Source organism: Epinephelus moara, chromosome 4 (assembly GCF_006386435.1).
Source record: "Epinephelus moara isolate mb chromosome 4, YSFRI_EMoa_1.0, whole genome shotgun sequence".
In the NCBI taxonomy this organism is placed as follows: Eukaryota; Metazoa; Chordata; class Actinopteri; order Perciformes; family Serranidae; genus Epinephelus; species Epinephelus moara.
Window position 1 is genome coordinate 38,164,331 of NC_065509.1, and position 14,085 is coordinate 38,178,415.

Sequence of the window (14,085 nt, forward strand, 5' to 3'; positions counted from 1 at the left end):
GGTGGGTGGGGGGGCGGGGGGGGGGGGGGGGGGGGGGGGGGGTTTGTCTAAAACCTGTATTTGACCTGTTGGGCTGTTGTGAAATTGCCTTGTTTTCAAAAGTCAACATTTACTTTGAGAAAAATGTAATTATTATTTTAAGAGAATCAAGGTGTAATAAACCAGAATCATCCTCTTATAGAGGCATTGTTATAAGATTTAGTGGCTTGCTGAAAATGTACCCATTCATGTTGCTGTAAAGCCCTTAAGTTAAACTTGTTTTGTAGTTAAAGTTTAAAAAACAATTTAAATCAGTTTGAAAATGATCCTCCACGACAACATGTATTTGTTTTAGGAGGAACGTGGCATTGTGCAATTCTTGTGTGTTTTGTAGGAAAATGAGAACTGTTTTGAAGTCTTTTCTTTTCTCCGTGGCTTTACCATACCAAAGCAGTCATTTTCTGAGAACAAATCGCACCTGTTCAAATGATTTATACCTCATTTTGAACTACAAATCTTGACTTCCTCCTGGCTGTGCAGAGTACGGGGGACAGTATGGGGTTAACAGCGCCAGAGTTATTTAGTTCTTGGACACGGTGGCCTCGCCTGCCGGATGCAAGTTTGACTCAAGGGCAAAATCCAGAGTGAAAGCCTCTCATGTTTTTGACTGGTTGCCAGCTCTGCTTCTCTCTGTGCTGCTCGCTCCGTCGCTCTCTCCCCCCTGTCATTCTCATCTCTCTCTCCTTCTCTCCGCTCTGCTGTCCCCTCCCCTCGCTCTCTGATTTACTCTCTCTTTCTCCCCACCCTGTTCCTCCTCTGATCCTCTCCCACATCAAAATCAGGACTGACAGAAAGCAAGTTGAGTGTCCCTCTGAACACAGCGTGGCCTCGTCCAAGGTTATGTCATCTTTATAGAAAGATGTTGTGTGCAGAACCCTCCAGTAGATAGTATAGATCTGCTTTAGCTGACAGTCAATGTAATTGGGATTTGAAGGAACTGGAAAAAACAAAATCTAATCCTGGTTCGATATGTGGTGCAAGAGTTGGCCTCAAAAAAGCTCCTGGAATTCATTCCAAAAGCCAAAAGCTCCATGTAACAGAAGCTGAATAGCAGCTTGTATCAGCAGAGTGAAAAAAAAAAAAAAAAAAAAAAGAATACAATCATATTAGTCTAAATATTGCAGTAGCTTCAGGTCATGGGTGCCTGGTCTTCATGGTGTGCATGGATGGATCACTGAATGGGCCTCCCAGGCACAGTGTGAGGGGGCCCCCCTGGCCTTCAACTGCAAAATGTCACTTGAAGAGATATGCACAGACCAAGAAGAGACTCAAAATGAATGAGATACAAAGGAAGGGAATTGCAAAGAGACACTAAGTGACTACATAGAGACACAAAAGCCCCATTTCCACCAAACACTTTCAAGATAGTAGTAAGAGAGACAATAAAAACTAAACTAATGGTCAGAGTTGTCACACTGAAATTTAAGGTGTGCTGACAGATTCATGTCGTCAACTCATACAATGAGTAAAATAACAAGTGAGCGTTCCACCTTAAAAGTTGCTGGCAGTCGGCCCAGTGAATTAACTATTGTTTTCTCAGACTACAGCTGCTGCAAGAGGCAGCAAAACATCCTTTTATTCTACAGTTATAGTTTACTAATGTATCTAACACTCTCCACGGTATGAACAGTGGTTACATGAGCCTCAAAACCAGCAACAACTCTGCCTTGAGCAGAGTGACCGTCCCCTACTGACCAATCAAGGACTGCAGTGTTCACAGCTCCACCTTTTAGTACCAGATCTGTGTGCTAGGTACCCCAACAGAGGGGGGACCAAAAATGGGGACGGTAGGGAACAGTTCAGTTGGTTCCATCCACAACTTTTGTGGAAGCGGAAAAAAAGCGTACTAAATTGAACTGAACCGTGCTGTACTGCTCAGTGGACATGGGGCTAAAATGACCGAAAAGAGACAAAATGACGACAAAAAGATGCAAAACAGCAAAAAAGAGGCAAACCACTATGAAGGAGAGGTGGTGGGCCTTTTGCATATCTGTGCCCAGGGGCCCACTGTCTCATAATCCACCCATGATGGTGTAAAGTTTGAACCAAGGAGCAAAACACTGGTCTGTTAAGAAAAAAATGCACATCATTTGAAGGCTCTGATGCATTAATACAACTGAAGTCATCATACGTAGGCTTCATGTTATGGAAGATGTAAAAATAGCACATCTCAAGTGCCATAGATGCCACACAATCTTGCCATGCATGTCTGTTGCACAATTGACGTAAGGTTCAGAAGGATTCTCATCTATGAAAACAAACTCCCTCCCAAACCATGTAACAAACAATCCTTGTTCTGTCTAGTGGCAGTTGATGAGTTGGCTGTACTGTTGGGTTGATGAATAGGTCACCAAAGACAAAGTGAGTTTATTCTCCTGTATATTCTAATGGCTTTTTGGCTGATAGGTGGGTGTACTGTAAACAGCCAGAGGAAGAGGTGGGTATACCTCCTATACCTGCATATACCCTCCACCAGACTCTACAGGCCACAATATTTAAGTGTATGAACAAAGTCTGACAACACCCTCAGACTTGTTGTCTTTGAAATCGAGCTACTTCTTAAAGAGAATGGGAAATCGATCAAGACGCAACCTTGTGGTCCATCCGCTGCCACATCCCAAATTGCTGATTTAACAGCAAAGTAGACTGCTGTGAAGTAGACGGAATAACTACCTAAAATATTGTTTTTACCCTGAATATAGCCAACATTTGCTGGTATTTAGTCAGTATCCTGTATTAATCTCCGAAATATGAACTCCAGAAGTCGACCTCTCTGACCCGACTGTGAGTGCTCCGTTCCCATCGCGCTTTCTGCATTTTTTGTTTGGTGTGTGTTCTGCATAAATCCAGGGTGGCCCATCTCCGAGTCAGTATGACTCACCGAGGCCTCTGAGGATTGCGGACTGACAGGTTAGGAAACCACATACAGCAAATGCCTTCAGGCAGGGAACAAAGTCAACTCATGTCTCCCCAGGCAAGCCACTTATTCAGCCAGACAGCGTGCTATCATCCTGCACTCTGGAAAAAAAAAAAAGCACAAACAAAAAGAGTTTTTGAAAAGAAAAGAGAGACTTCACCAGATGTGCAGGGAAGAACTTAGTCATCATGTTCGGTGTCGTGGATCCAGTGTTTCCTTTCATTTTTCATTTGATCTGAAGGGAGTGTGAGCAACAAGGCGGATCTGATCTTGATTCAGCCGCGCCGTGTCTAGGCTGCCATCTAAGAATAAGACACCTGAATTGCGGGGGCGTCCGTTTGTAAACAGTTTGTAGACGTAGCTCAGAGCAGGTCAGATTGAAGCTGGCCAAGAATGTGCTCAGCAACAACGCTCCAAAGAGAAGATTCCCAGCATTCCACGCTGGTTAGGGAGAGGTACCGGCCTTCGCAGATAGGAAGTCGTCTGTCATTAGGGGGTAATCACTTCTTGAGGAGGATTGCAATGCCTGGAATGATTACTGTTGTTATCGGCAGTGAAACTTGCCGCAGAGAGAGCGGATGAGGGGTTTTTTTTCTCTTCTCTTTTCTCTCTGTTTTTTCTGTTTGTGTGTTTTGATCAGCTTGACTGATCCAACATAGGCCTTACTTGTTTTTTTGACAACTTTCCCAACAGTCGATTGCCTGATTTTGCTCTGCAGGGTAGTCCACAGTGTGCACTTGCCCAGATTTAGTGCTGTATTAATGCTTTAATGTTGACTTAAAGCTAGTTGGTATTTCTTACCTGGGGGCATTTCTAATTACTAATGGCTCATGTGTAATGATGCCTATCATGTCAGTGGTGCAACAAGGTGGATGCGATCCGTCATGCAGACTCGTTTATCCAACTGCATTTTGCATTTTGTAGACGGGGGCTTTCTGTCTCCCACACCACTTATCTGTGTTTGTTTGCAGGGTTTTGGTCCTGTAGTCCTTTCAAGTGGATTGTCTGGGTCCCTTTGGTCTGGCTGTTTTTGTCCTTTCCTCTCTCTTCTCCTTCCCTCCCTCCTTCTTCTCTTGCCCTCTGCCAGTCGAGCCAAGACTTCAGGTGGAATGATGCCGTTACGAAAAGAGCCCGTCAACGCTTGCCCGACATGCCAAGCCAAGTATTTGTCTCTTGGGGTCCCCCCTTACCTCCTCCTTCTCCTCCTCCTCTTCGCTCTCCTCCCCTCCTCCTCCTTCTCCTCCTCTCCTACCCCCACCCCCGGATCCTTGAGAACAGGAAGTGTATCTTGTTAAGTGATGGATGGGCCCCCTGCTCTTGCTGAGAGGAAAGAAAAAAAAACCTTTCTTTCCCTCCAGGGCAGTCAGATGAGTTTAGCAGTCTCAAAGCTGAGGGTCGGCTCTGCTTTTTGGGAGCGCCTTGGAACCCTTGGAGCCTGAGCGCCTGGAAGCCACGGGCACTTCTCCATTATGCGTGTGGAGAGAATTAACGGCTGATAAAGTAACAGGCGGTGTCTTTGCACTAGATAAATGGATCAGACATTAAAAAGACTAAAAAGCATTAACCGGAATTGTGCATTTCCGTGCACGTTCGCGTATGTGCATTTGTTTGTGTTTGTGTGCGTGGGAGTGTCTGTCTGTGTGAGTTATTTAGCCAGGGGTCAGCAGGTTTGTGTTGGCATGCAGCCGCCAGATTCTTCCAGGGAGAGCAACTCAGGAAGTGTCCCTGGCACGTCCTCTGCATAGTGCAATACGCACTGCCGCGACTGGCTCGACCTGCTGTGACAAACAACTACAGACTGCAATCCCCAGTGCACCCGTCTCACCTCCTGCACACGCACGAACCTACAATACCCTCTAACCTGTGGGAAGAACCTCGGCATCAAACTCTCACATGTGTTGTTTTATAGTTGTTTTGCCAGACGCATCTTATCAAGTTACCCGAGTCTCCAGCCCTTATGACTTTAATTTAATGCTGCAGCCCTCAAACCTGCTATCCATCCATCTCCCAGCAGGTCTCCCAAACAGCCATCCTTTCCCCCGCTTTGAATCATGGTGACGTTATTCCCCTCCATCCGTTTTATGCCCATGGTTCGTCACCCACAGCCAGACCCTCTCCTCAAATGAGTGGAAGAATCCAGAGACCTGAAAAACAAGAACATTTCCTCTCATGATCCATTGCTCCTTTGTCAGACATGGCTCTGTTGTGGTTACCTAAGGGTAGCTACTAATGTTTGTCTCCAGTTTCCATCCTCTCATGTTCCATACGCACACACAGGAACACAAAAAAGCAACAGATAAAAGGCAGGAAAACTGTCCATCGCCCCAGTAAATGGGAATTAGTTATCCAGAGGGGAAATAAAGAAAACTATAAAACAAAACTCTTAAAATTGCATCCGCCACACTTTGCAAGCAGATGGACTTAAAATGTAACATGGTTAAGACCATTTAATGGTTTGTGTCCTAGTACCTTGAGTACAAGGCTGCAGCTTACAAGGTTTGTCTTTGTCACAGCGGTTGATTTTGAACTATGAAAGCAGCAGGTGACAAAACAATCACAGCTCCAGTTCCATTGTGGATGTTCAAGTTTTCATTATGTCCATTCATCTCAAGGACTTCTTGTCCATGTTGGCTTAAAAGTTGAGGTTCAGAGTGTTGACCTTGGATCCATTTTGTGTCATTTCATTTATCTTTTTTCACAGTTGTTTCAGCTGATACTTTCAGCCCAGCTGCCAGAAGAAAATGTTTGCATTGTACATTTCTGCAAACCACAGTTACATTTGTCCATTTCATACCTATCATACCAATGTTTCTAAAGTGATGTAGTTCAGATTACATGCATATAAGTTGAGTTTCTTATCAGGAGGAGGGAATGGTAGATGGCAGACCGAAGCAAGACAGCTGCCAAACACCAGACATCAGCAGACTACTGTTCGAGTGTTCGAGTGCGCAGTGTTTTTAAACATGTTGTGACATTTCTAGCAATGTTTGTGGCAACAACAATTGAGTATTTTTTTTTTTGAGAAAACCTGGACACATTTCCAGCTGTGGTTGTTGCAACCAAAACAGGCAAGGTCGGCATATTTCCAGCAATGGTTGTGGCAAGCACAACAGGATATTTTTTAAGGCAGGATAGGCACCTTTTCAGCAATGGTTGTTGGGACAACAACTGCTTTTTTAAAGGCAAGGTTTGGACATTTTCTGCCGTGATTGTCGCAGCCAAAACAGGGTATTTTTTAAGGCAAGGTCAGTACATTTCCAGTGGTGGTTGTGGCGACAACAGTCAGATATTTGTTACGGCCAATGGCACATATCCAGCAGTAGTTTTAGGGACAACAACCTGGTATTTTTTTAGGGTGACGTTGGCACATTTCTAGTGGTGGTTGTGGCGACAACAACCTGGTATTTTATTAAGGTGAGGTTGGCACATTTCTAGCTGTGGTTGTTGCAACCACAACCAGGTATTTTAAGGCAATGTTGGCACATCTCCATTGGTGGTTGTGGCAACAACAATTGGATATTTTTTGTGGTGAGGTCAGCACCTTTTCAGTAATGGTTGTTGCGACAACAACCAGGTAATTTTTAAAAGGACACTGACACATTTCCAGCAGCGGTTGTTGCAACCGAAACAGGGATTTTTTTAAGGCAAGGTCAGCACATTTCCAGCGGTGGTTATTGCAACAACAACCGGGTATCTTTAATGGTGAGGTCGGCATCCTTGCAGCAGTAGTTGTGGCAAAAACAACAGGATGGGATTGGCACCTTTTCAGTAATGATTGTTGCGACAACAAATGGGTATCTTTAAGGCTATGTCAGCACGTTTCCAGCAGTGGTTGTGGTGACAAAACCAGATATTTTAAGCCAAACATGATCTTATCGTGACTGTAACCAAGTATTTTTTGTGTTAACTACAGCATTGTCAAAACATAAAATTGAAAATTAAAACGAAGAAACGGAAAGTTTCAACATATTCACTACAAATAAAACATGCAAATGTAAAATATCTCTGGTTTGGAGAAACTTACAATGGCAACATTTATTTGAGCAATTGAGTTGTTATTTTTAGACTCATCAAAAAGCATGTTGTCCATAAAATGTCAGAAAACGGGGAGAATACCCTTCACAATTTCCCAGAGACAAAGTCTTTAAATGGCTTGTTTTGTCTGATCAACAGTCCAAATCACCAGAAAGTTTCAGTTTACAAAGAATAAAACAGAAAAATAGCAACTGATATTTTTTGCTTGATAAATAACGATTAATTCTAATTGTCGTTTCAAAATTGTCTTTCAGCATTACTTGGCTACTTGGATTAAATGCCATCCTTTACTAAAACCTGTTCCATTACTTATTATTCTGTTATAATCTATTCCTATACACACGGACATACTATGAATGTTCAGAGACTATGCATATAAAAGAAACGAGGCTGTCAGGCCTGGGAGATACATGGTACATGCAGAGAAGCAGGAACAGCAGTGTGATGTCTATGTAAACAAGAGTTCAAAGGCTGCTGGTCCGGTCCCTCCAACCTTCACTGATCACTCCTGACGTGACCTCCTGCATGGCTTGCGTCTGCGTGTGTCTCCTGCCTCGTCTCCGCTGGCCGGGGTTTAGCCCCGCTGTGGCCTGTCTGGCCCGAAGCCAGGGTCTCCACTGTCTTTACAACCCGGCCTCACTGAGTCTTGGGGGAAGAACAACAATGAAACTGTCAGTTCCAGTTGATGTTTGTTTTTCTGTTGATTCTTCATTCCAGCGCTGAAATTAAATGCTAATTCACGGCGAGTCAAATGCATTTTGCTATTTTCAAACCCCGCTGTTCTTTGGTTAGCTGGATGGTCAAATGGATACACAACCCAAACCAAACAATACCACACCATACCACAGCTTGTCACTGCCTGGCTGAGGAGAGCGAATGGAGACACGGCATATTTGTCTGTCCGTCTGCCTGTCTGTGTTTGAGAGGCGCCTGCCACTTAATGACGTCTGACAAGCGAGACAGCGGCGGCTTTGGGTACTCAAGGACTGTTTTGGGGTCACGTAGATGTGATCTGTAGGAAGTGGAGGGTTTATCAGATAACGTCAACTCTGTCTCCACGCTGACTGCCAGAAGTGGAAAACTTACATTTCACAGTTTGCATTTTAGGCATTTGGTTCATGGTCCTGTGTAGAGAGGCGTACGATTAGTGCAGATGCAGAGGAAGCTTCTGGACCTAGCAAGTAGTGAGGAGGTAAAAGGTCAGAGCCACGGTGTCCTGACAGTATCGCTGTGACCCCAAAATAATTATGTACAAAATATTTGCTAGAATAAAATAATGTATATTTCAGTTGAATTTAATGTGTTACTCTCAGCAAGCTGAAAAAGATTCCACTGATGCTCAGTATTAATGTGGAAGCTTCATTTTGTAAGACTTGTATGTGACAGTTTATGAAATATGATGTTAAACTTTTTTTCCCGTCCCACAGGCTCTGATGCGTCCAGGTCGCCTTGACCGAATCGTCTATGTGCCTCTTCCAGATGCTCCAACCAGAAAGGAGATATTTTCTCTCCAGTTCCGCAACATGCCTGTGGCCAAAAATGTGTGTCTTGATGACCTGGTGACTCGGACCAGCAAGTATTCTGGAGCAGAGGTGCGTTACATTTCCTTTAAATGATTTATAATGAGTGCAGCAGGAAGGATCCATTTTGCACTGGGAGCAAAAGATTTCTTGAAACCAAATGACAAGTGTCTACTTCTGCAGCGGTCTGCCCCAAAGTCCAACTTGATTTAAAATCCACTCTTCTCCTTTAACAAAAAGGTATTTGCAGTGTTGTTTTTGTTTGTAAAGTTTGAAGGTGTAGTCTAAATGTTGGAGCAATCAAAGCCATGTAGTTTTCTCTCACCAGATTTTAGGATATTAGTTTGACAGCCATGCAGTCCACTTGTTTCTTGTCAGCTCAAACTGAAAATAGTTTTCATGTCTTACTAAAGATCAGAGGTGCAAATCACCAGCTTCATCATGGTACAATGTTACGTGGATTCTTTGGACTATGATAGGATATTTGCTATGATACGATTTCATCTGATTTAATTCAGGGGCTGCAACTGACAATATTATATGCACATTTAACACAACTGATTGCAGGAGAAACTGAAAAGAGAAGAAATAGCATAAATAATTGTCACCAGTTAAGTTCAGTAAAGTTACCTTTAACTTAAACTGACTCCACTATCACACATAAAACATGACTTAACAACAAGCACATTTAAGAAAAGTGTAAAATCAGTAACTGCAAAGGTTCGTAGACAAAACAGTTGTTTTTTGCTAGACGCCATTTTTACATTGCATAAATTAGCAGCCTAGCATCTTTATCTTTATTCACAAGTTAACCAATTACATGTATTATTGTTACTTTTTCCTTACACATTGTTGGTTTAAAGGGACAGTTCACCCCAAAATTAAAAAAAAAAAATACATGTCATCTCTCTTACCTGTAGCACAATTTATCAGTCTAGATAGTTTTGGTGTGAGTTGCAGAGTGTTGGAGATATCGACTGAAGAGATGTCTGCCTTCTCTCCAATATAATGGAACTAGATGGTACTCGGCTTGTGGTGCGATCCACAGACCTTGTTGTGGAACGTTTCATGAAAGAACTATTTTCTTTGTACCGAACAACACCCACCAATGGTATCACTACGCAGAGGGACACATGCATTCCCTTATGCACGAGAGGCCTGTGCTCTAATGGCTCCTTGTCTAAGCTGTAACGTTAGCTAGTTCAGTAGCGCTAGCTGAGCTAGCCGTAGATGCACCATAACTCATATTGGCATTGTTTGCATTTGTCTGATGACCCATTTTTTTTTTTTTTGTTTGTTTTGTTTTTAAATCCAAATATTTCCACACTGCTGATTAATTCCTGAGAAGCTAGGAAATGTCCTCATCGTCTTTTTTGGCTGCTTGCCATCATCTGCCTGACGCTCTTTGATGGTTACATAGACGTTCCATTGGAATTTCAAAATAAAGGCGTATCGTAAAGATGATACATCCCCACCAAACCCCAAGTAAAATAATCCAAAGCAACAACCCTGCATTCACAGGCCTACGTCTTTACCCTCTGACTACTTCTGACCCCTGAAGCAGAAACTGCATCACGGCGAGATGTTACTGTGCTTTTCCATGATGTCTGTGTCGTCTCTGTACTGTTTCACAGAGCGCCCTCGTGATCTCACAGCAGACTGGGAGTAATCGTACAAACACTCCTTTGTGTGACAGATTTGTCTCTCTGCATTCGTCTGCCGCGTGATTCACATTGTCTCAGGCAGAGAGACTGCTACCGTCCTCCAGACACAAATAACCAAGAAACTGTGAGGCAAAGGGCACAGCTTAAAAAGAGTGCGTCACCTTTTGGCCAAATAAACTAATTTACCAACTTTAAGTCTGGCAGCTTTTAGCCTGTGTGGATTATTTACTGCCGGATTTAGAGCTTTAGAAAGTTTTCTGTAGCTGCTCTGGTTCTCTCTATCTGTCTTGTTCTTTGTCAGAGAAATCATGTTTGTCCTTCAACGTGACTCACAGTTCATACACCATCTTACAGAGAAAAAAAACAACATTCCCCTAAGATGTACAGCCTGCATGTAAACCCCAGCTGTATATTTAGACTTTAAGGGTCACGGACATGATAGAAATGTCATGCTGGTCTTCTGACAGGCGCAGAAAACAAGCGTTTTGAAATGGTTCAGAGACTAGCGTGCCACGGCAGGCTTTGGAAACACAGATTTCATTGTTGTGCTTGTCATGGTTTATATGTGGCATGTTTGTGAGCTCTGCCGTGTACAGAAGAATCTGTGATGGGTCTTTCATGTGACTGCCTGAGATAGTGCAGGAGGCAAGTGTTTGGATCTTGAAACAATTTTCATAATCAGCTTCTGGTTATAAGTGATGGCGTCCTCTTATATGGGCACATTATCCACTAAAGTTAGAAACATATTGGTTACATTTCTTCATTTGTTTTTGAGTGTTTCCAGAGCAGACCCATGCAAACTCTACCTGAACCACGCATACATACATTAATTTTCAAAATAAGAGTCCAAATTTAATTTTTATTGATTTATATGTAAGGATTTTTTTCAGAATTGAACAGTAATTTTTCCACACTTAGTCACAAATATTAAATCTTGTAGAGAATCACTCCAGATTTGATACCAGGTTTTCAGGTGCTTTAAAGGGTAAGTTTGACATTTTTTAACCTGGACCCTATTTTAATGTCTAAGTGACTAATGGGAGCAACAATATTTGAAACTGATCCAGCATTGAGCGGGAGTGCTGCAGCTGGTCGTCGCGAAACCTGCAATGTCACCACTTGTGGCATGTTTGCACCGTCAGTTTGTGTCCATTAAATCTGCTCTTTTTTGCCACTGACAGGCTCGGATTATTACTCTAAGTGCCTGACAACCAAGAGTAAGATCCTTTTTGATGATCCAGAAACCACCCTGAAATCGCCTTTGCCAATTCCACCATAAACTCATCTGAAGAGTTTCCAAGAGGTGAAACAGCCTTTAAAAATTCTGTGGAAACTTTTGTTTTAGAGAGACATTATTAAATAAACATGTTAGTGAACTTAAATTTTGCTGGTACGCAGGTTTTGTTTCTGCTGGACAGAGCGAGGCCTGCTGTTCAACCCCTCTCCAGTCTTATATTCAACAGTCAAACATCAAAATTATATAAATCTTCTTACCTAACTCTCACAAAGCAGTGAAGCGTATTCACTTAAGCGTGTACGAAGCCAGAATATTTTTTAGATATTACTGGGTAAATTAAGGGTTTATTTACGTTTATAAAATCACTGTTTCATTAAAGAGTCTGATGGGATTGGCAACAGCGATTTCTGGGCTTTCTCTGGTTAAACAAAAAGGATCTCCCTCCTCAAGGTCTCTGTAGGATCATGTTGTCAGACACTTGGGGTGCTCTCAGACCTAGTTCGTGTTCTCACGGCAGCATTTACAAGCGGACCAGATCAAATGCCTTACGCGAAAAAGCTGCTCTTGATTGGTCAGAATTTCCATGTGGGAAAAATCCAGGAAGTAAAGCAAACGTTGAAGAAGAGTACACTTGCAAGATAAATGTGACACTTTCTAATGTCACAATGGAGGGACAGCTACGCAGGTTGATTTTAGCGCTGCTCATCGTGGACTATATTGCTGTCATTGTTCATTTTAGTCAAACCATACAGTTTGAAAACGAGGCGCGGCTCCAACTAGAAAACAATGTTTTGATGCATTGGATGTGCTGAATGTGCATATTAAGGCAGTACAGGAGGAGGTGCACATTAATAATCCTCCAGGACTGTAACATGCTCATGTTTAACCCAAACAATGTGTCATGTGACTGCAGTTGGTTCACATCCAGGTCGGAACACGTTCTCACCACAAACGAACCGCTCCAGAGTTCGTTTGTAACCGGACTGAGACCACCTCTTCAAGAAGGTCTCGGTCTGGTTGTTTTGGTGCACACCTGAGTGTGATTGCTGTGTTCAAATCCGTCCGCACTTAGGGGGCAATCGAATTTGAGCTCAATTGAACCGCACCAAAATGTACAGGTGTGAAAGCACCCTTAGAATAACAGTTTGAGCCTGTCAGCGGCAAAAAGAAGCACTTTTAGTGGACATATATTGACGGTGTGCACATCCCCCAAGTGGTTACATTGCAGCCTGTTTTACCACTGCTGGCTGTAGCCCTCTCGCTCAATACTGGCCCAATTTCAAAAGTTGTTGTCCTCATTAGTCACTTATTTACAGTAATAATAGGCACATTCAGTGTTCAATCAAAGGAGTGTTGGATCAAAGAAATATTTTCCTTTTGGGTGTGCAGATCTAATTGTTTTCCTGGGAAAATAGGGTCCAAGTTGTAAAATATCTTATATAACTTCACCATGTAACAGTTGCACTTAACAGACACATGCATGTGTGCACGCCAGCCACATCAACCTTTCTTTCAGCGAGCTCAGAAAACTGTTTATCACCTCCAAAATCAAGTCTGATCAGGACAGCGAGGTGTTGAGGTGTTTCCGTCTCTTCTCTTGACATTATGATCCTCTCGAGGGCAGTCAGGGGTTATCTATAGGGCCTCCTCATATCCTGAGAGTACATGCTCTCTCCTTGATTCCTGACTCGGCAGCCCCCACCCAAAAAAGCAGCCTAAAGCAGGCATACACCTGGAGTAGGTATGCAGTAAGAAACCAATCCCCCGCTATCAGGTGTTGTGTTTGACATCGGGGTTTCTGGTGTACTGTCTCATCTGTGGAATGGAGGTTTGCAGTCACTTGCCGTCGAGTTCTTGAAACCCCACAAAAAATTCAAAGAAATGCCACAGCGAAGCAGATAAGAGTTCATAGGTGGAAAAGAAGCCGTGTCTCACCTGTGTAGGGATTATATTTTACATACCGACGCTATAGATCAGATTAGATGAGATGAAACTTTAAACTCCCGTGATCACTGAGGGGAAGTTTGAGAGAAAACAGGATACAGATAACGGAGCCACACAGTACTGAAGATAATGCTGTGTTTACAAGACAAGAGCAGCGAGGGACAAATGCAGCAAATCACCGAGTAAATAAACAAGTAAATGTCCAAACACACAGACCGTGACTGCTGACTGGTCATATCTTGACCAGCTGTTTTTATACTCTATATGTCACTGTTGTGCTTAAAGATATAATATAATAAGTTATAATAAGTTAAAAGGCTCATCACTTTCATTGTTTTTAACCAATTTTTACTAAAAAAAAAAAAGCTGCGTCTTTAAAAGCAGGAGATTGTTTTTTCACCTGGATGTTACCCCACCCTCGCCCCTCCAAAATCCCAAAGTGTTTGTGTTTCCTGCTGCAGGAAGACACATGTCGCCGCAGTTTACAGTAAATGAGATTGCAGTAAATACAGTAAATGATGAAAATGGTAATGTTGACCACTTGGACAGTGTTTCTGGTAACACTGGAGACTGTTGACTTCTTAATCAGATGTTCACCCCTTTGTTAAATAAAGATACATTTCCTGTTGAAACATAGACCCTGAAAACAATAGGCCTATTTATGTATATGTAGAAATCTGCTGTTTATATCTTAAAGCTGTAGTGAGGGACTTTTACTTAGAGATTAAT

At 42.7% G+C, this 14,085-nt stretch overlaps 1 protein-coding gene across 1 annotated transcript in view; it reads left to right on the top strand.

Annotated features, from left to right (window-relative positions):
• The window catches only part of spata5 (spermatogenesis associated 5), a 156,382-nt gene that overhangs the window by 120,338 nt on the left and 21,959 nt on the right, over window positions 1-14,085 (top strand). Inside the window, exon 16 of the mRNA XM_050041823.1 lies at window positions 8,419-8,583. Within this exon, the coding sequence (XP_049897780.1) occupies window positions 8,419-8,583 (165 nt within the window). The remainder of the gene's footprint in view (window positions 1-8,418; window positions 8,584-14,085) is intronic.